Source organism: Bombina bombina, chromosome 5, assembly GCF_027579735.1.
Source record: "Bombina bombina isolate aBomBom1 chromosome 5, aBomBom1.pri, whole genome shotgun sequence".
NCBI classification, from domain to species: Eukaryota; Metazoa; Chordata; class Amphibia; order Anura; family Bombinatoridae; genus Bombina; species Bombina bombina.
The window spans coordinates 923,998,254-924,020,065 of NC_069503.1; the positions used below are offsets into that span (position 1 = coordinate 923,998,254).

Sequence of the window (21,812 nt, forward strand, 5' to 3'; positions counted from 1 at the left end):
AGAGTACATTCGTTCTTTGTTGAAAAGGTGTTGATTATTTTGGATATTGAAGTAACTAGTTCTTTTGATTAAGACTAGCTAACATTTAAATTCTGCTTATTAACCTTCTGTGGTTTCTTCAGAGGTTTTTTCCAGTTCCTGATACTAGGGAATGGAATAGGCCGGGAATTTCTTTTATTCCTTCTTTAAGGTTTTTAATTGTATCCTTTACCGGCAGTTAGTTTTAAGTTTTGAGGATGATCCCCCAAGTTAATGGGACTATCTCTACTCTTGCTAACATAACTACTATTCCTATAGCAGATAGTACTTATTTTTTTCCTTGGGAACTTGTATCTTATTTAAGGAAAATTATTTATTTTCAGGTACTTTTCTTAGACCTGTAATTTATTTGGCTGATGTTGCAACTGATTCAGCTTTCTGGTTGGATACTTTAGTGCAACAAGTATCGGATTATGATTTGTTTAGCATTGTTAAGTTGATCAACATGCTAATAATTTCATTTGTGTCGTCATTTTTTTTATATTTTCGCAAATGAGGTTTAATCTATGTATTTAGCTATTTTAGCTAGAAGAACTTTATGATTTCAATCTTGGAATGCTAATTTGATTTCTAAATTCCATATTTCTTTTTTTCCAAGGTAATCAATTATTTGGTTCACAATTGGATTCAATTCCTCAACTGTTACTCTGGGCTGCAAGATTGAGTTCTAAAGCTAAATATTAAGCTTTTTTTCTTACTAAGGAACAGAATTTTTATTCTTCCCCAAGTAACATATTTACAATTGGAAGTTTTCTTCATTCAATTTAAGCCATTTTTAAAATCAAAGTCAGCTCCCCAAATTTGCATTTAGGTGCAGTTCTTATTCCAGCTTAGCTGGTAAGGGGCAGGTTAAGACTTTCTTAATAAATTTGTTTGGTTCAATTCGGTCCAAACTTCTTAGATTTGGATACAGAATAGGATTCAGAGTAAAACCGTCTGTGAGAAGTATTTTTTCTCTCTCTAACATATTCCAGCTATTCCAGTAAGGCTCACACTTTCCCGAAGCGTGTTTCAGTCCTATATGTATTGGGTACTTGTGAAGCGCGGCTGGTTACCTGTTGGGGCTCAAGGCACTGCTCAGACCTGGAGTTTTCTGGGGTATTTATACCAGTTCCTTTTTAGGAACAGGATTTGGGGTTTTTATTCAAAACTATTCATTATTTCAAAAACAGAAAATCTTTTTAAATTGTCATATAAGTATACCATCTTTTAGAATGGAGTTTATATGGTCTTTTCTGCCTTTTTGGTCAGTAATGGCATTTTTTGTTCACAATAGATACAATAGATGCATATCTTCATTTTCTGTTTTCATTCAGATTATTTTCATTTTCTGAGATTCTCTTTTTTTGACAAGCATTACCAATTTGTTGCTTTTCCTTCTGGTCTAGCGACAGCTCTAAGAATCTTTTCAAGGTTCTCAGTGTTTCCATATTTGGACGGTCTTGTGGTACTGGTTCAGTCTTTTTCGTTCTGCGGAATCTCATACGATTCAATTTTTGTTGTTTCTTCAAGACATGGTTAGAGGATTTTTTATCAAAAGCTCTTTGATTCCTCAGACAAGGGTCATCTTTTTTAGGTTTCCAGATACATTGTGTCTATGTCTCTGTCTCTAGCAGACAAGTGACAATTTTATTGGGTTCCGTTTGTCGGAACCTTCAGTCTGTATTATTTCCTTCAGTTGCTATATGCATGGAAGTTTTTGGTATTATGGCTGCAGCATTGGATTCGATTCCCTTTGCTCATTTTCATAAGAAACCTTTCCAGTTTTTTATACTGAATTAATGGTGCAGGGATTCTAGGATATCACTTTTTATATCTTTGAATCCCAATGTTCAACTATCTTTGATTTGGTGGTTAGATCACCTTCATTCAGTTCTACGGGTCTCTTCGGTTCATTCAACCTGGACCATGATCACTACAGATGCAAGTCTTTTAGGTTGGAAGGCTGTCTGGGGATCTCTGTCAGCACAAGGGGTTTGGAAATCTCAGGAGGCGAGATTACCAATCGATATTTTGGAACTCCGTGTATTTTTCAGAGTTCTTCAGTTTTGGCTTCTTTTTGAAGAAAGAGACGTTTATTGTTTTTCAGACATACAATGTCACAACTGTGGCGTATGTCAATCATCAGGGTGGCACTCTCAGTCCTTAGGCTGTGAAAGAAGTATCTCGGATACTTGCTTGGACTAATCCAGCTCCTGTCTAATTTCTGCGGTCCATTTCCCAGGTATAGACAATTGGGATCTCTGTTTTCTGAAGTGGGTGGATTATCTGTCAATCAAGCTTTACATCCGGGAGAATGGTCTTTATCTAAATGTGTTTTTTTCAAATTGTTCAGATGTGTGGGCTTCCAGAAACAGATCTGATGGCATCTCATCTAAACAAGGAACTTCCCAGGGGCCTATTCAGGTCCGGGGATCCTCTGGCGGAAGCAGTGTATGCATTGACACTTTCTTGGAGTTATCAATCTGCCTATATTTTTTCACCTCTGGTTCTTCTTTTTAGAGTGATTTTCAAAATCATCAGGGAGCAATCTTTTGTGTTGCTGGTGGTTCCAGCATGGCCGCACAGGTTTTGGTATATGGTTCTTGTTCGGATGTCCAGTTGCCAATTTTGGTCTCTTCCATTAAGGCCAGACCCTATATCTTCACATTGATTTTTTCCATCAGGAATTCAAATTATTAATTTGATGGTATGGAGTTTTAACGCTTAGTACTTAGTCATAGAAATTCTTTGACTCAGTGATTAATACTATGTTGCAGGCTCGTTAATCTGTCTCTAGTAAGATTTATTATCGAGTTTGAAAGATTTTCATCTCTTGATGCTCTTTTCATAAATTCTCTTGGCATTCTTTTAGAATTCCTAGGTTTTTATAGTTTTCTTCAGGATGGTTTAGATAAGAATTTTTGTCTGCAAGTTCTTTGCAAGGACAAATCTCTGCTTTTTCTGTGCTGTTTTCATAGAAAAATTTGCTAATCTTTCTGTTATTCATTGTTTTGTTCAGGCTTTGGTTCGTATCAAGTCTGTCATTTAAGCCAATTTCTCCTCCTTGGAGTCTTAATTTGGTTCTGAGGGCTTTACAGGCTCTTCCGTTTGAGCATATGCTTTCTTTGGACATTTAAATTACTTTCATGGAAAGTATTGTTCCTTTAGACATCTCTTCAGCTAGGACAGTTCTTTGAATTATCTGTTCTTTCTTGTGAGTCTCCTTTTTCTGATTTTTTATCAGGATAAGTGGGTTTTGCTGTCTTCTTTTCAATTTTTACCTAAAGTTGTGAATTTTAACAACATTAGTAGAGGAATTATTGTCCCTTCCTTGTGTCCTAATACTAAGAATTCTTTGGAGAGATTCTTACATTCTTTGGATGTGGTAAGAGTTCTGAAATTATGTTGAAGCTATTCAGATTTCAGAAAGACTTCTAGTCTATTTGTTATCTTTTCTGGTTTTAGGAAAGGTCAGAAGGCTTCTGCCATTTCTTTGGCATCTTTGTTAAGCTTTTTGATTCATCTTGTTTTTTTGGAGTCAGGTTAATCTCTGCCTCAGAGGATTACGGCTCATTCTACTAGGTCAGTTTCGACTTCCTGGACTTTTAAGAATGAAGCTTATGTTGATCAGATTTGCAAAGCAACGACTTGGTCTTCTTTGCATACTTTTACTAAATTCTACCATTTTGATGTTTTCTCTTCTTCAGAAGCAGTTTTTGGTAGAATAGTACTTCAGGCAGCTGTTTCAGTTTGATTCTTCTGCTTATAACTTCAGTTTTTTTCATTATAAAAATTGAAACTTTTGATTTGGGTAGTGGATTAATTTTTCAGCAGAATTGGCTGTCTTTATTTTATCCCTCCCTCTCTAGTGACTCTTGCGTGGAAGTTCCACATCTTGGGTATCTGCTATCCCATACGTCACTAGCTCATGGACTCTTGCTAATTACATGAAAGAAAACATAATTTATGTAAGAACTTACCTGATAAATTCATTTCTTTCATATTAGCAAGAGTCCATGAGGCCCACCCTTTTTTCTGGTGGTTATGATTTTTTTGTATAAAGCACAATTATTCCAATTCCTTATTTTTGATGCTTTCGCTCCTTTCTTATCACCCCACTTCTTGGCTATTCGTTAAACTGAATTGTGGGTGTGGTGAGGGGTGTATTTATAGGCATTTTAAGGTTTGGGAAACTTTGCCCCTCCTGGTAGGAATGTATATCCCATACGTCACTAGCTCATGGACTCTTGCTAATATTAAAGAAATGAATTTATCAGGTAAGTTCTTACAGAAATTATGTTTTTTTCAACAAGGTGACGTTTCCACCTCTTTGCCAATAGCCGTGCTTGCTCTTTGGCATTGTGCCAGATGGTTAGCACGCTATTGGCAAAGAGATGGAAACACCAACTCATTGAGGAAATATTGTGTTGCCGTGAGTGGCTGGAGGTGTTTAGCTCGACATAAACTCGCTCTAAATAAAGGTACTTTCAGAATCAAGTTTTTTTTATACTTTATAACTGAAAGCCCCCTTTATTTATAGCGCTGGTAAAACCTAGCATTTCAAAAATGCCAGGATTTACCATCAATTTAAAATGATCTGATCTGCTAACAACAATAAACACAATCTACTTAAATGGACATTGAACACAAACTGGAAGGTATATTAAACTCCAGCTTCATATAGATGTAGTTTTTAAAAATCTTAGTTTTTGGAAACATAAGAGTAAAGGTTTAGTGTTCCATAAAGCAATGTTTACCGCTATAAATAGGTCACTAGTGTGCAACCAAAGTACTGAAGTGCAGAGTCTGTACCTGTAACAGAATTTAGAAGGGCCACAATTTTCAGAACTAAATTACAGAAAAAGGGGACAAAAACCTGATAAATTATTTTCTTTTGGGATGATGATAATCCATAGGGCTTAATAACATGTGGGATATAATTCCCACCACTAGGAACCATAAGAACCCACACAAGACCTTAAATTCCCTCCCACCTCCCATCTCTCCTCAGTTTAATGCATATCCAATCCCAGAATAGGAAACAGATAGAAAGGAAAGACAAAAGCAGGGTCTTTAGAGGTGTAAATTAGAAGTGTTGCCTATGGACAATCATCATCCCGAAAGAAAATAATTTATCAGGTAAGCATACATTTTGTTTCCTTTAAAAGATGATGATAGTCCATAGGGCTCATAACATGTGGGATTAATACCCAAGCATATAGTCCATGTTACGGAATGGGTGCGACAATTTTAAATACACTCCAAAATAATTGTAATACACTCCAGCAGGTAATATGGATAATTGGGAACAAATTATGCGGTGGAAAATTTAAGGTAAACTGTCCCTTTAAATAATAAACACCTAGATTACAAGTTTTGCGCTATAGAGGGTGCAAAACGAACGCAACAAAAGTTGCGTTATTTCACCCCCCCATAGCGCTGCCATTACAAGTTTTTGAAAAGCCGCCTTGTGTGTGCGATATGGTGGCGATGATCTCTATACCGCACAAAATCCAAGGACTGAGAATACGTGCTTGTGCACGCTTTCCCCATAGACATCAATGGGGAGAGCGTGTTAGAATAAAACCTAAAACCTGAAGCGCAGAATGAAAAGCTCCATAACGCAACCCCATTGATGTCTATGGGGAAAAAAAGTTATGTTTAAACCTAACACCCTAACATAAACCCCAAGTCTAAACACCCCTAATCTGTTGCCCCCTGACATAGCCGACACCTAAATAAAGTTACTAACCTCTAATCTGCCGCTCCCCGACATCGCCGCCACTATAATAAAGTTATTAACCCCTATTCCCCCGCGCCCCAACATTGCCGCCACTATAATAAAGATATTAATCCCTATTCCGCCGCTCCCCAACATCGCCGCCACTAAATAAAGTTATTAATCCCTAAACCTCTGGCCTCCCACATCACCCCCACTAAATAAACATATTAACCCCTAAACCACCAGCCCCCCACATCACAAAAAAATAAATGAAACTATTAACCCCTAAACCTAACAACCCCCTAACTTTAAATTAAAATTACAATATCCCTATCCTAAAATAAATAAAAACTTACCTGCGAAATTAAAAAAACCTAAGTTTAAACTAACAATTAACCTAACATAACTATTATACTAAAATTAAAATAAATACAAATTAAATAAACTAAATTACACAATAAAAAAAACTAACACTACTAAAAAAAATTAAATCTAAAATTACAAAAAATAAAAATTACTAAATTACAAAGAATAACAAACACTAAATTACGAAAAATAACAAACAAAATTATCCAAAATAAAAACAATTACACCTAATCTAATAGCCCTATAAAAATAAAAAAAAATCCTAGCCTACAATAAACTACCAATAGCCCTTAAAAGGGCCTTTTGTAGGGCATTTCCCTAAAGCAATCAGCTCTTTTCCCTGTAAAAAAATACAAAGACCCCCTAACAGCAAAACCCACCACCCAATCAACCCCCCAAAATAAAAAACCTAACTCTAACAAAAACCTAAGCTACCTATTGCCCTGAAAGGGGCATTTGTATGGGCATTGCCCTTAAAAGGGCATTTAGCTATTTTGCATTGCCCATAAAAGGGCATTTAGCTCTTTTAAGAAAGCCCAAACCCTAATCTAAAAAAAAAAAAAACACCCCAAAAAAGTTAAAAAAAAAACCTAACACTAACCCCCGACGATCCACTTACCGTTTTTGAAGTCCGGACATCCAGGCGGCAAGGTCTTCATCCATCCAGGCAGCATCTTATATCTTCATCCAGGCGGCATCTTCTATCTTCATCCCGGCAGCGCGGAGCGGGTTTATCCTTCAAGACATCTGGCGCAGAGCGTTCGCTTCATACGGTCGCCCCCGTACACTGAATCTTCAATGCAAGGGAGAATTTTCAAAATGGCGTCCCTTGCATTCCTATTGGCTGATTTGATTTTTGAAATTCACATCAGCCAATAGCATGAGAGCTACTGATATCATATTGGCTGTTCAAATCAGCCAATAGGATGAGAGCTACTGAAATTCAATTAGTTGATTTGCATAGCCAATAGAATTTCAGTAGCTCTCATCCTATTGGCCGATTTGAATTTCAAAAATCAAATCAGCCACAATAGGAATGCAAGGGACGCCATTTTGAAAAGGCTCCCTTGCATTGAAGATTCAGTAGTGTATGGCGGCGATCGTATGAAGAGAACGCACCGCGCTGGATGTCTTAAAGGATGGACCCGCTCCGCGCCCCCGGGATGAAGATAGAAGACACCGCCTGGATGGATGAAGACCTCGCCGCCTGGATGGATGAAGACCTCGCTGCCTGGATGGATGAAGACCTCGCCGCCTGGATGTCCGGACTTCAAAAATTGTAAGTGGATCGTCGGGGATTAGTGTTTGTTTTGTTTTTACTTTTTTGGGTTTTTTTTTTTTTTTTTTTGATTAGGGTTTGGGCTTTCTTAAAAGAGCTAAATGCCCTTACAAATGCCCTTAACAGGTCAATGGGTATCTTAGGTTTTTGTTAGAGTTAGGTTTTTTTATTTTGGGTGGGTTGGTTGGGTGGTGGGTTTTACTGTTGGGGGGTCTTGTATCTTTTCTACAGGGAAAAGTGCTGATTTCTTTTAGCCTTTTAAGGTCTATTGGTAGTCTATTGTAGGCTAGATATTTTTTTTATTGGGGGGGGGGTTATTTTTATAGGGCTATTAGATTAGGTGTAATTGCTTTTATTTTGGATTATTTTGTTTGTTATTTTTTGTAAATTAGTATTTTTTATAATTTTAGATTTAAATTTCTTTTGTAGTGTAAGTTTTTTTTTTAATGTGTAATTTAGTATATTTAATTGATAGTTATTTTAATTTTAGCATAATTATGTTAGGTTAATTTATAGTTTAAACAGGTTTTTTTAATTTCACAGGTAAGTTTATTTATTTCAAGATAGGGATATTGTAATTTTAAATTTAAAGTTAGGGGGTTGCTAGGTTTAGGGGTTAATAGTTTAATTTTGTTTTTTGTGATGTCGGGGGCTGGCAGTTTAGGGGTTAATAACTTTATATAGTGGTGGCGATGTCGGGGAGCGGCGGAATAGGGGTTAATAGCTTTATTATAGTGGTGCAGATGTCAGGGAGCGGCGGAATAGGGGTTAATAACTTTTATTAGTGGCGGTGATGTTGGGAGCAGCAGATTATGGGTTAATAAGTTTAATATAGTGTTTGTGATGCGTAAGGGTGGCAGAATAGGGGTTAATAGGTAGTTTATGGGTGTTAGTGTACTTTGTAACGGTTTAGTTATGAGTTTTGTATAATAGTTTTGTTGCGCAAAACTCAAAACTACTGCTCTCAGATGGCGGTATGGATCGTGTTGGTATAGGCTGTAACGCAAGCATTTTAGCCTCACCGCACAACCTGTAATACCGGCGCTATGGAAATCCCACACAAAAACGTAATTTTTTTGAGTGCGGGATTGACGTTGCGTTACAGGATAAAATGTTTGCAGTACAGCTATAACGACACGACTCGTAATGGCTGCGTTACTGTTTTTATGCTGAAGTGGCAATTTTTTCAGCATTAAAACCCGTAACGCAAAACTCGTAATCTAGATGAAAGTTAGTAAACAGCAGCTATAAGATTACTATAGTCACAAAATGCTTTAAAGCATTTATTTAAAAAATTGACAGACTGTTATACTGTATGTTATTAGGCAGTTAATAAGTATAATAGATTTGTCCATGTATAAAAAGAGAAAGCAATTGGTTTAACCTCTTTGTCAGAAACACTGAAAATATTCTTAACTTAAAAAAACAAGAAAAAGAAAATTTATGCTTACCTGATAAATTTGTTTCTTTTTAGACACGATGAGTCCACGGATTTCATCCTTACTTGTGGGATTACGCCTCCTGGTCAACAGGAGGAGGCAAAGAGCACCACAGCAGAGCTGTATATATAGCTCCTCCCTTCCCTCCCACTCCAGTCATTCGACCGAAGTTAGGAAGAGAAAGGAAAAGCTAAGGTGCAGAGGTTACTGAAGTTTAACCAAAATAATAACCTGTCTCAGATAACAGGGCAGGCCGTGGACTCATCGTGTCTAAAAAGAAACAAATTTATCAGGTAAGCATGAATTTTCTTTTCTTTTTAAAGACACGATGAGTCCACAGATTTCATCCTTACTTGTGGGATACAATACCAAAGCTATAGTACATGGATGAAAAGGGAGGGACAAGACAGGGAACCTAAACGGAAGGCACCACTGCTTGAAGAACCTTTCTCCCAAAAACAGCCTCAGCAGAGGCAAAAGTATCAAATTTGTAAAATTTAGAAAAAGTGTGAAGAGAAGACCAAGTTGCAGCCTTGCAAATCTGCTCAACAGATGCATCATTTTTGAATGCCCATGAAGAAGCAACAGCCCTAGTGGAATGACCCGTAATCTTTTCAGGAGGCAGCTGTCCAGCAGTCTCATATGCAAAGCAGATGATACTCTTCAGCCAAAAAGAAAGAGAGGTAGCCGTAGCTTTCTGACCCTTACGTTTTCCCAAAAAAACAACAAATAAAGAAGACGATTGACGAAAATCTTTAGTCGCCTGTAAGTAAAATTTTAATGCACGGACTACGTCCAAAATGTGTAGCAGACGTTCCTTCTGAGAAGAAGGATTAGGACACAAAGAAGGAACAACAATCTCCTGATTAATGTTCTTGTCCGAAAAAACTTCAGGAAGAAAACCAAGTTTAGTACGTAAAACCACCTTATCCGAATGAAAAATAAGGTAAGGAGAATTATATTGTAAAGCCGAAAGCTCAGACACTCTTCGAGCAGAAGAAATGGCAACAAGAAACAAAACTTTCCAAGATAACAACTTAATATCTATGGAATGCATAGGTTCAAACGGAACCCCTTGAAGAACCTTAAGAACTAAATTCCAACTCAATGGAGGAACAATTGGTTTAAACACAGGCCTGATTCTAATCAAAGCCTGACAAAAAGTTTGAATATCTGGAACAGCTGCCAGACGCTTGTGCAACAAAACAGATAAGGCAGAAATCTGGCCCTTACGAGAACTCGCTGAGAAGGTCCTTCCTCAATGGAAGTTTCCAAGGTGGCAGAGATGACATGTCCACCAGATCGGCATACCAAATCCTGCGAGGCCACGCAGGAGCAATGAGGATCACTGAAGCCCTCTCCTGTTTGATTTGAGCAATAACCCGGGGAAGGAGCGCAAACGGGGGGAATACATATGCTAGGCTGAAGGACCAAGGAACTGCCAAGGCATCTATCAGCTCGGCCTGGGGGTCCCTGGACCTGTATCTCGGAAGCTTGGCATTCTGACAAGACGCCATGAGATCCAACTCCGGCCGACCTCATCTGAGAATCAGGTTGGAAAATATTTCCGGATGGAGTTCCCACTCTCCTGGATGAAAGGTCTGCCTGCTCAGAAAATCTGCTTCCCAGTTTTCCACCCCTGGGATGTAGATCGCAGACAGATGGCAAGAGTGAGCCTCCGCCCACTGGATTATCTTGGTTACTTCGGTCATCGCTAAGGAACTCCTTGTTCCTCCCTGATGATTGATGTAAGCCACTGTCGTTATGTTGTCCGATTGGAATCTGATGAATTGTGCCGAAGCCAGCTGAGGCCAGGCCTGAAGCGCATTGAAGATCGCCCTCAGCTCTAGAATGTTGATGGGAAGGAGAGACTCTGCCTGAGTCCATACTCCCTGAGCCTTTAAAGAGCCCCAAACTGCTCCCCATCCTAAAAGGCTGGCATCCGTTGTCACAATTACCCATGAAGGTCTGCGAAAGCATGTCCCCTGGGATAGATGATCCAGAGACAACCACCATAGAAGAGATTCCCTCGTCTCCTGATCTAGGGTTATTCGATACTCTCCATTCCACTGCCTGAGCATGCTCAGCTGCAGAGGCTTGAGATGAAAACGAGCAAACGGAATGATGTCCATTGCTGCCACCATCAATCCGATTAAATCCATGCCCTGAGCCACTGACGGCCGAGGATTGGACTGAAGGGCTCGACATGTATTCAGAATTTTTAATCTTCTGACCTCCGTCAGAAAAATTTTCATGGATATAGAGTCGATTAGAGTTCCCAGGAAGGGAACCCTTGTCTGCGGAATTAACAAACTCTTTTCCAGATTTACCTTCCACCCGTGAGTTCTCAGGAAGGATAGCACAATGTCGGTATGGGACCTTGCTAGTTGATAAAATAACGCCTGGATTAGGATATCGTCCAGATAAGGCGCCACCGCAATGCCCCACGGTCTTAGAACCGCCAGCAGAGACCCCAGAACCTTTGTTAAAATTCTGGGCGCCATGGCCAGACCAAAAGGGAGAGCCACAAACTGAAAATGTTTGTCCAGAAATGCAAACCTCAGGAACTTGTGATGATCTCTGTGGATAGGAACATGAAGATACGCATCCTTTAGATCCACTGTCGTCATAAATTGACCCTCCTTGATTAATGGAAGAATGGTACGAATAGTTTCCATCTTGAAAGATGTAACTCTGAGAAACTTGTTTAGACTCTTGGGGTCTAAAATAGGTCTGAAAGTTCCCTCCTTTTTGGGACTACAAACAGATTTGAATAAAACCCCTGTCCCTGTATTGGAACGGGACAAATTACTCCCAAGGAAGAGAGGTCTCCTACACAATGTAAGAACGCCTCTCTTTTTATCTGGTTTGCAGATAATCTTGAAAGAAGAAACCTTCCTCGGGGTAAAGAATTTCTGAACTCCAGTTTGTATCCCTGAGACACGATTTCTAGAGCCCAGGGATCCTGAACATCTCGCACCCAAGCCTGGATGCAAAATGAAACTCTTCCCCCTACCAGATCCGGTCCTGGATCGGGGGCCAACCCTTCATGCTGACTTGGAAGCAGCAGCAGGTTTCTTTGATTGTTTACCCTTGTTCCATGACTGGTTGGGTCTCCAGGTAGACTTGGAATGTGAATAGTTTCCTTCCTGTTTAGAGGAAGCTGAGGAGTTTCCCTTGAAATTTTGAAAGGAACGAAAATTACTTTGTCTACCCTTCTGCTTGGATCGTTTATCCTGAGGGAGGAGATGACCCTTGCCTCCCGTGATGTCAGAAATAATTTCCTTCAAGCCAGGTCCAAACAAGGTCTTCCCCTTGTAAGGAATGGCCAGAAGCTTAGACTTGGATGACACGTCCGCAGACCAAGGTTTCAACCATAATGCCCTGCGGGCTAGGACAGAAAAACCTGAACTCTTAGCAGCCAATTTAGTAATCTGCAGAGAAGCATCAGTAATAAATGAATTAGCTAATTTAAGAGCTTTAATCCGATCCTGTATCTCTTCCAGAGAAGTCTCCATCTTAAGAGACTCTGCAAGAGCATCAAACCAATAAGCTGCCGCACTAGTGACCGTAACAATGCAAGCAGCCGGTTGTAAAAGTAAACCCTGATGGACATAAATTCTTTTAAGTAGGTTCTCCAACTTCTTATCCATAGGATCTTTGAAAGCACAATTATCCTCAATAGGAATAGTAGTCCGCTTAGCCAGGGTGGAAATAGCTCCCTCTACCTTAGGGACCGTCTGCCAAGAGTCCCTGACAGCGTCAGATATAGGGAAAATCTTCTTGAAAATTGGAGAAGAAGAGAAGGGAATACCTGGTCTCTCCCATTCTTTAGCAATAATCTCCGAAGTTCGCTTGGGAACCGGAAAAACATCCTAGTAAGAAGGCACTTCCAAGTATCTGTGCAACTTACTCAACTTCTCCGGAGGGACCACTATCGTATGACAGTTGTTCAAAGTCACTAAAACCTCCCTTAGTAACAAGCGGAGGTGTTCTAGTTTAAACTTGAAAGAAACCACTTCTGAATCGGTCAAAGGTAAGGAACTTCCAGAGTCAGAAATTTCACCTTCCGACAGAACCTCCATACCCTCCAACTCAGAACCCTGGGAGGGTACGTCCGAGATTGTCATGAAAGTATCAGAAACTTCAATGACCACATAGTTGTCCTTCCTTTTACGCTTGCCTTGAAATATAGGAAAGGCAGATAACGCATCAGAAAGCGTAGAAGACATACCTGCAGCTATGTCTTTTAAAGTAACTGCAGCAGAAACTGCAGAAGAAGTACAGGGCACTGCTTGAGCGGGCTCTAAGGGCTTTGACGCTTGGGGAGAAAGCTGCAGCATATTCTGCATCTCCTCGATAGACTCCTGAGAAGCATCCGCTTTGTTCAAGGTTTTATCAAAGAAAATCCTCTCTCTATAGCTTAAAGCCCTCTCAATGCATGAGGGACAAAAAGGAACAGGCGGTTCCACATTGGCATTCAAACACATGGCACAAGTAACATTCTGGATATCTTCTAAATCCATCATAAAACAGAATTATAAAAAGAAATAACCCCTTCAAACCTTAGTCAACCACTCTCTAATGAGTTGAAAAAGGAAGCAAGAGGGTATATGAACTAATACTCAATTAGAAACTAGACTCTCTTTTTCGTTTTTAAAGGGCCAGTAAAACTCATTAGAAAGAAACATATACTATATATTTTGAAATGGCCCCTTAAAATTTAAAAACATCAAACATGTTCTTAATAAGGATAATACTTCAGTAAAGATTGCACCCCTACGCCTCAACAGCTCTGCTGAGGTGCCTACCTGGTACCCGGTATTTAGACTGCTCCTCCAGCAAGCTTAACAGCGACAGCCAGCAAGTGATATCAAACGCTATCAACCCCTTGCTCTGTTTTAAAACCAAGAGGTTCCTAGCGTGACACCCAGCTGGGAAGACTGATGTCGGCTCCGGAAAAACAACTGCGCGGCGTCAGTGAAGAAAACTGAAGCGCGCAAAATGAGACCCCGCCCTTCATGGGCGTCAAAGTCTAAAAAACACAGCATGGCTAAGGATAACATAAAACCCGATAGCCCCAGAATCCAGTGCCTGCTAATACTGCCACCTCTAACGCCTAAAACATGTTTTACCACGTAGCCGTAGTAAAGTAAACACAAAGAAAGTGAAGCCCTAATTAAACATTCAAAAACCAAGCGGTTCTTAAAATTAACGCCAAGCGTAGCCCAGTGCCGGAACAAAGTCACCATGTGAGGAAGTCCCTTACTTTTAATGAGACTAGGTCCCCATAAAATAGCCCTAAGCGTGGCCCAGAGTCTGCCAAATGCTGTCTGGTAAGAGAGCTCTTTACTGACAGAGTCCCTGATTCCCATAATATACACTTAAGTGTAGAAAACCTCTCTGAGGTAAATATATCCCTGAGGAATTTTGCTTTAGAGAAATAAAGTCTGCACTTACCTCTTATGCTGTCCGACAGCAGGACAGCTTCAACAGGGTTCAGAGGTCCTTAGGTTCCCTCCTATAGTCCTGTAGACAAGATAAAGCCTGAGTTAGATCCAGCTTAGGCCATCACAAAAAGGGCAGCATCACAGTATGGGAGGCGCAGTGAGAATTATGCCCCACCAGTTCCCATTGCTCTAAAGCCACCAATAGCTCTACTCTAGAGACTGACATGGACTACGGCTACACCCTAGAAAAAGTAGCACTCTCTGGCACCACTTTAAAAATAATAAACTCTTGATTGAAGAATCTAATCTAACACCTCGCTTTACCTCTTCCTATTATTACTAACATAGGCAAAGAGAATGACTGGGGTGGGAGGGAAGGGAGGAGCTATATTTAAAGCTCTGCTGTGGTGCTCTTTGCCTCCTCCTGTTGACCAGGAGGCATAATCCCACAAGTAAGGATGAAATCCGTGGACTCGTGTCTTTAAAAAGAAAACAAGCTGTTGACATCTTTTAAAGTTATACTTGTACTTAATAGGACTGGTGATTAATTTTTTGTAAGTCTGGAAAAGGAAATATGGGCACATGTTGGGCAATTCATTGGGGGTAGGTTAAGAACCCTTGCGCTACATAATGTAATTAAATTAGCATATTGAGTATATATAGTAAGAGCAAGTATATTTGTATTAGTATGGAATTCTTATACTATCGATAATGTTATTTTCAGTATTTATAATTAGCTTTTACCTTTAATCCATGACCTAAAGGATATACTACTACTAGAATTTTGTATAAAACGTGGCAGACAGCAAAGATGTCATAGTTCATAGGACAAATCATTCCCTTATTCTGGAAACAAGAACCATCAAATGATTCTTGTTTTTTACATTCTATTTCTATTACAATTTAAGAGCTTACAAAATAAACGTTTTACACTCTCACAATTAGTACTTACGCATGAGGTATTGTGGTTTTGAATATATCCAGCATGCAGTTGCCAGTTTTGTCCCAGATTTCAAAGTTAAATTTTTCTCCATTTAGAATAACAACATTTTCTAAACAGTTGGTGCCAGAACGAGCAAGCTGTTCATTATCTACAAAATATATCAAGAAATTACTCATTAGTTCCCAAAAAGTGAAAGGGAAACCGTATGTGAAGTCTGCTGTAAACAGCTTTGTTGGCCGTTTTATTAAATCAAAGTGAAATATTGTTTTAAGCACTTCAACGTTTTGGCTTAATTCTTAATTTTTGCATTTGTTTGCAAAAAAGAAAACCGATGTCCCATTATTGTTTTAGTAAGGGAAAAAAAAATACAAGCAAAGCTCCATAGTTTCTGTAAATAATAATGTTACCTCATGTAAAAAAACAAAAATCAGCACTGCATTGCCAACTCAGGGCCAGATTACGAGTGGAGCGCTATCGTTTCCGCACAAGCGATATCTAGTTTTCAAGTGCGCTCATATTACAAGTTAAAAGTAAACTCAATCACTTTAGCGCAATTGAAGTTAACACTTGACGGGTTAGCGCGTCCTCAAAGCTCTAGTTAGGGCTCAAAGATATCAGGTGTTAGGGGAAAAAAAAGGCAGGCAAAGGGCTTAGACATACATAAGCATATTTATGCAATATTCATATTTAATAAAGTGTTATACAGTGTATTTACTGTAAATATTTCACATTCCAATGTTCTGCACATAGCAGAATATGTTCTAAGCATTTATAAATAGATATTCCGATATATATCTGTATATATCTATACCTATATATAATCATGTGTGTGTGTATAAATATATACATATATATATATATATATATATATATATATAGGTATAAATATATATTTATGCAAATAAACATCAGATATTTGTAGAAATATGTATTTATGAATAAAGAGAACATATTCTGCTATGTGAAGAACAATGAAATGTGAAATATTCATATTTCCATGTCGGATTTGCGCACTTAAATGGACAGCCAACACCAGAATTTTTGTTGTTTAAAAAGATAGATAAACCCTTTATTGCACATTCCCCATTTTTGCATAACTAACACAGTTAAAATAATATGTTTTACTTCTGTAATTACCTTGTATTTATGCCTCTGCAAACTGCCCCCTTACTTCAGTTCTTTTGACAGACTTGCATTTTAGCCAAGCAGTGCTCACTCCTAGGTAACTTCACGTGTATGAGCTCAATGATATCTATATGAAACACATGAACTAACACCCTCTAGTGATCAAAAACTGTCAAAATGCATTCAAAATAGAGGCGGCCTTCAAGGTCTAAGAAATTAGCATATGAACCTCCTAGGTTTAGCTTTCTACTAAGAATACCAAGAGAACAAAACAAAACTGGTGATAAAAGTAAATTGGAAAGTTGTTTAAAATTGCATGCTCATTTGAATCATGAAAGTTTTTTGGACTTGACTGTCCCTTTAAGAATATGCGTTTGGGTTAGTGCGAGAGTGTTTTTTTTTTTCTCCATTGACTTTTATAGAGGCAATAGGTTATTGCGTGCGCAATATTTTAAGTTCATCGGGTTAGCACATGAACGATACATTTTTACTATCAACTTGCAATACAAGCACAACCTGATGCATGAAAAAAGTTTAATTCTAGCGCAGTAAGTGCGTGAGCGAAAGCGGTAAATAGTGCCCTAATGGTAATCTGGCCCTCAATAAATAAAGTGACATTGAATGAAAAGTAAAAGAAAATGATTAAAGGGTCCTAGTTTAATGCGCTTATTTATTACAGCATTTTACAGTTAAACAAATGCAAACTGAAAAATACATGTTTAACCCCTGAAAAAATGTCCCCTTAAATATATTTAAATATAAAGCCTATGAAGTTACAATAACAATCAATTACCAGGAAGTGTATTACTATGCCAATTGTATCTCTATCTGTAATAGGTTCAGTTAGCTGACGTCTTACCTTGCTGTACACACCAATAGAGCTGTGCAAAAATATCATCCAGGAGAACATCACTGAGCACTTCAAAGTACTGTGTAAATACGTCACAAATTGCATAGAGAGCATGATTGCATGTCGTGGTCATCCACTCCGCTTTCTGCAGCACAGAAAGAAAAAAGCAAAGTACATAAAAAAAGAGAACAATAAATTACTGAAAATGATTCTAGATGTGGGACAAAACGTCATACATATAGATGCACACAGCGCAGTTATCAAAAGCAGAACGTCAGTAAAGAAAAATATATAAAAAATTTTTCTTAGATTTTGACATCTCCTCTTAAGATGGTCTACTGACAGCCCATGCTCTGCACTAATTCTTGTGGCCCCTGGAATGAAAAATAAGTACTATTGTTTTTGTGACGTAGGAAAAAGCAGAACTATAAATATGTGCTCTGCGGTGACCGCAACTAAAGAGCCCTCTAAAGGGAAAGAGCAGATAACAGTTACACAGCAGTCTTATCTAAATCTGACCCTGTGACACTAGCCTTTTTAAAGAATATATTATTTGTTGTGGGTTTAATAGCTTACATTTACATGCAGCCCTTAAAAGGACATGAAACCCAACATTTTTATTTTAGGATTCAGAACAGCAATGTTCTACTGGGATTTAGCTGAACACATGGGATGAGCCCATGATATGAGGCCTAAACGTGCAGCCAACAATGAGCAGCTAGCTCCCATTAGTGCATTGTGCTTTTGAGTGTACCTAGGTATGCATTTCAACACAGAATACAAAGAGAACAAAGCAAATTAGATGCTAGACGTAAAATGGAAATTTGTTTAACATAGCATGCTCTTTCCGAATAACGAGATGTTTAATTTTATATTTACTGTTCTAAAATATTGATCTGTGCCCCCCCATGTGCTGGTCATCACTGATTTAAACTATTGTGAACACTTGATGGCATCTCTCAATAGTTAAATTAAACAACTGTTTTCTTGCTTAAATGGCAAGCATGCAGGGCCAGGGATGTCATTAGACCAAGTTGAAGTAAGCAGCTGCCTATAGTTACCTTCTATGAGAAGCATTCTTTGAAATGGTTATTTCCATACATTTGGTTGCAAGTAGAGCTTGGCTGTGTTTGGCACTGCAGCTGAACTTACCAGACACATGCTCTTTTTGCACAAGTGTGTTGAAAACTTTTCCCCTGAGTACCTTCTGATTACGACTGCTTGAGATGGAAGTCCAGGTCTACCAGCAGGCAGTTGCCTGTTTGCAAGTTATAGCTGAATCTCTTTGATTTAAAATTCAAATACACATTGTATTTTGGAGTAAAGGCTATGATCACATCAACCAAATGCTTACGCTCATAAACTGAATGTTCTGTCAAGAAATGATTTGCCAACGTAAAGCAGCAGCTGGTGTGTGTGCTGTACCTTACTGTACACCTGTGGCATGTAAGAGTACTGAGCGAGGCCATGCTCCTTTTCTAGGTAGCTGGTGGGATATGCAACCCCAAAAGCAGTGGGAAATAAACATAGGCTCCTATTAGTAAGTACTTCTAATTTCAAAGAGAACAAAATGCAATTTTTAGATGTGATGTAAAAACAAAAATAGATTTGGGATAAGGCTGTTACACAAACCTAAAGATGGCTACACAGTGTTACAATTGACATCATTTAGTGAGGTCATTACTAGTGTTGACGCTAACATCAGAAGAGGGTGGAGTAAGCCTTGTATAGTTTATAGACAGGTGGTAGCTACAGATACTGATTGCTGGAAGTATTGTAAAAACAGAGGGTAGGTAGGATTGTTAGTAGATCAGGAATGTGTGTCTGATATGACCACAGATAATATCATTAACAAGCTTATCACCTTACACTGGCTGTAAACTGAAGTATTCCTACTTGTGCACTACCTTTATTGTACTTGTACAATGTGGCTGAATTCTGTTCTTGCAGCTGCTAATTAAATGACTGCGCACTGATTATTGACAGCATTTCTGTTATTTTATTACTTTAAATAGATGTCAGCTTTCAATTTCTGTAGATTTTTTTATGATCAGTTTTTTTTATAGGTATGTGAATATTAGTGCTTTTCTGTGTAATAGATTTATAATAAAATCATTAATGAGTGCTGGATACTAATTCATTTTGATATAGGTTTGTCTTTATTTACTCTTAAGAATCCTTAATCACCACGCACCTTATAGGGTATTAAATGATAAAATGTTATTAGATTTAGGTACATTGTCTATTTAAGGCACATGAAACACTATGGCCTAGATTTGGAGTTTTGTCGGTAACGACCCGAAAAACTAACGCCGGCTTTTTTCTGGCCGCACCATAAAAATAACTCTGGTATCGAGAGTCCACATAAAGGCTGCGTTAGGCTCCAAAAAAGGAGCGTAGAGCATTTTTAACGCAGCTTCAACTCTCGATACCAGAGTTGCTTACGGACGCGGCCAGCCTCAAAAACGTGCTCGTGCACGATTCTCCCATAAGAAACAATGGGGCTGTTTGAGCTGAAAAAAAACCAAACACCTGCAAAAAAGCCGCGTTCAGCTCCTAACGCAGCCCCATTGTTTGCTATGCGGTAACCCTTCCTACGTCTGCACTTAACACTCTAACATGTACCCCGAGTCTAAACACCCCTAACCTTACACTTATTAACCCCTAATCTGCCGCCCCCGCTATCGCTGACCCCTGCATATTATTATTAACCCCTAATCTGCCGCTCCGTAAACCGCCACTACTTACATTATCCCTATGTACCCCTAATCTGCTGCCCTAACATCGCCGACCCCTATATTATATTTATTAACCCCTAATCTGCCCCCCACAACGTCGCCTCCACCTGCCTACACTTATTAACCCCTAATCTGCCGACCGGACCTGAGCGCTACTATAATAAAGTTATTAACCCCTAATCCGCCTCACTAACCCTATCATAAAACATAATTTATGTAAGAACTTACCTGATAAATTAATTTCTTTCATATTAGCAAGAGTCCATGAGCTAGTGACGTATGAGATATACATTCCTACCAGGAGGGGAAAAGTTTCCCAAACCTCAAAATGCCTATAAATACACCCCTCACCACACCCACAATTCAGTTTAACGAATAGCCAAGAAGTGGGGTGATAAAAAAGTGCAAAAGCATATAAAATAAGGAATTGGAATAATTGTGCTTTATACAAAAATCATAACCACCACAAAAAAAGGGCGGGCCTCATGGACTCTTGCTAATATGAAAGAAATGAATTTATCAGGTTCTTACATAAATTATGTTTTCTTTCATGTAATTAGCAAGAGTCCATGAGCTAGTGACGTATGGGATAATGATTACCCAAGATGTGGATCTTTCCACACAAGAGTCACTAGAGAGGGAGGGATAAAATAAAGACAGCCAATTCCTGCTGAAAATAATCCACACCCAAAATAAAGTTTAATGAAAAACATAAGCAGAAGATTCAAACTGAAACCGCTGCCTGAAGTACTTTTCTACCAAAAACTGCTTCAGAAGAAGAAAATACATCAAAATGGTAGAATTTAGTAAAAGTATGCAAAGAGGACCAAGTTGCTGCTTTGCAAATCTGATCAATCGAAGCTTCATTCCTAAACGCCCAGGAAGTAGAAACTGACCTAGTAGAATGAGCCGTAATCCTCTGAGGCGGAGTTTTACCCGACTCAACATAGGCAAGATGAATTAAAGATTTCAACCAAGATGCCAAAGAAATGGCAGAAGCTTTCTGGCCTTTTCTAGAACCGGAAAAGATAACAAATAGACTAGAAGTCTTACGGAAAGACTTAGTAGCTTCAACATAATATTTCAAAGCTCTAACAACATCCAAAGAATGCAACAATTTCTCCTTAGAATTCTTAGGATTAGGACATAATGAAGGTACCACAATTTCTCTACTAATGTTGTTGGAATTCACAACTTTAGGTAAAAAATCAAAAGAAGTTCGCAACACCGCCTTATCCTGATGAAAAATCAGAAAAGGAGACTCACAAGAAAGAGCAGATAATTCAGAAACTCTTCTGGCAGAAGAGATTGCCAAAAGGAACAAAACTTTCCAAGAAAGTAATTTAATGTCCAATGAATGCATAGGTTCAAACGGAGGAGCTTGAAGAGCCCCCAGAACCAAATTCAAACTCCAAGGAGGAGAAATTGACTTAATGACAGGTTTTATACGAACCAAAGCTTGTACAAAACAATGAATATCAGGAAGAATAGCAATCTTTCTGTGAAAAAGAACAGAAAGAGCAGAGATTTTACCTTTCAAGGAACTTGCGGACAAACCCTTATCTAAACCATCCTGAAGAAACTGTAAAATTCTCGGTATTCTAAAAGAATGCCAAGAAAAATGATGAGAAAGACACCAAGAAATATAAGTCTTCCAGACTCTATAATATATCTCTCTAGATACAGATTTACTCGCCTGTAACATAGTATTAATCACAGAGTCAGAGAAACCTCTTTGACCAAGAATCAAGCGTTCAATCTCCATACCTTTAAATTTAAGGATTTCAGATCCTGATGGAAAAAAGGACCTTGCGACAGAAGGTCTGGTCTTAACGGAAGAGTCCACGGTTGGCAAGAGGCCATCCGGACCAGATCCGCA

The 21,812-nt window shown here is 38.7% G+C and overlaps 1 protein-coding gene across 1 annotated transcript in view; it reads right to left on the bottom strand.

Moving 5' to 3' along the window:
• ARFGEF1 (ADP ribosylation factor guanine nucleotide exchange factor 1) overlaps nucleotides 1-21,812 on the bottom strand; it is a 489,402-nt gene that overhangs the window by 37,409 nt on the left and 430,181 nt on the right. Inside the window, 2 exon segments of the mRNA XM_053715099.1 lie at nucleotides 15,230-15,368; nucleotides 17,205-17,340. Of these exon segments, the coding sequence (XP_053571074.1) occupies nucleotides 15,230-15,368; nucleotides 17,205-17,340 (275 nt within the window).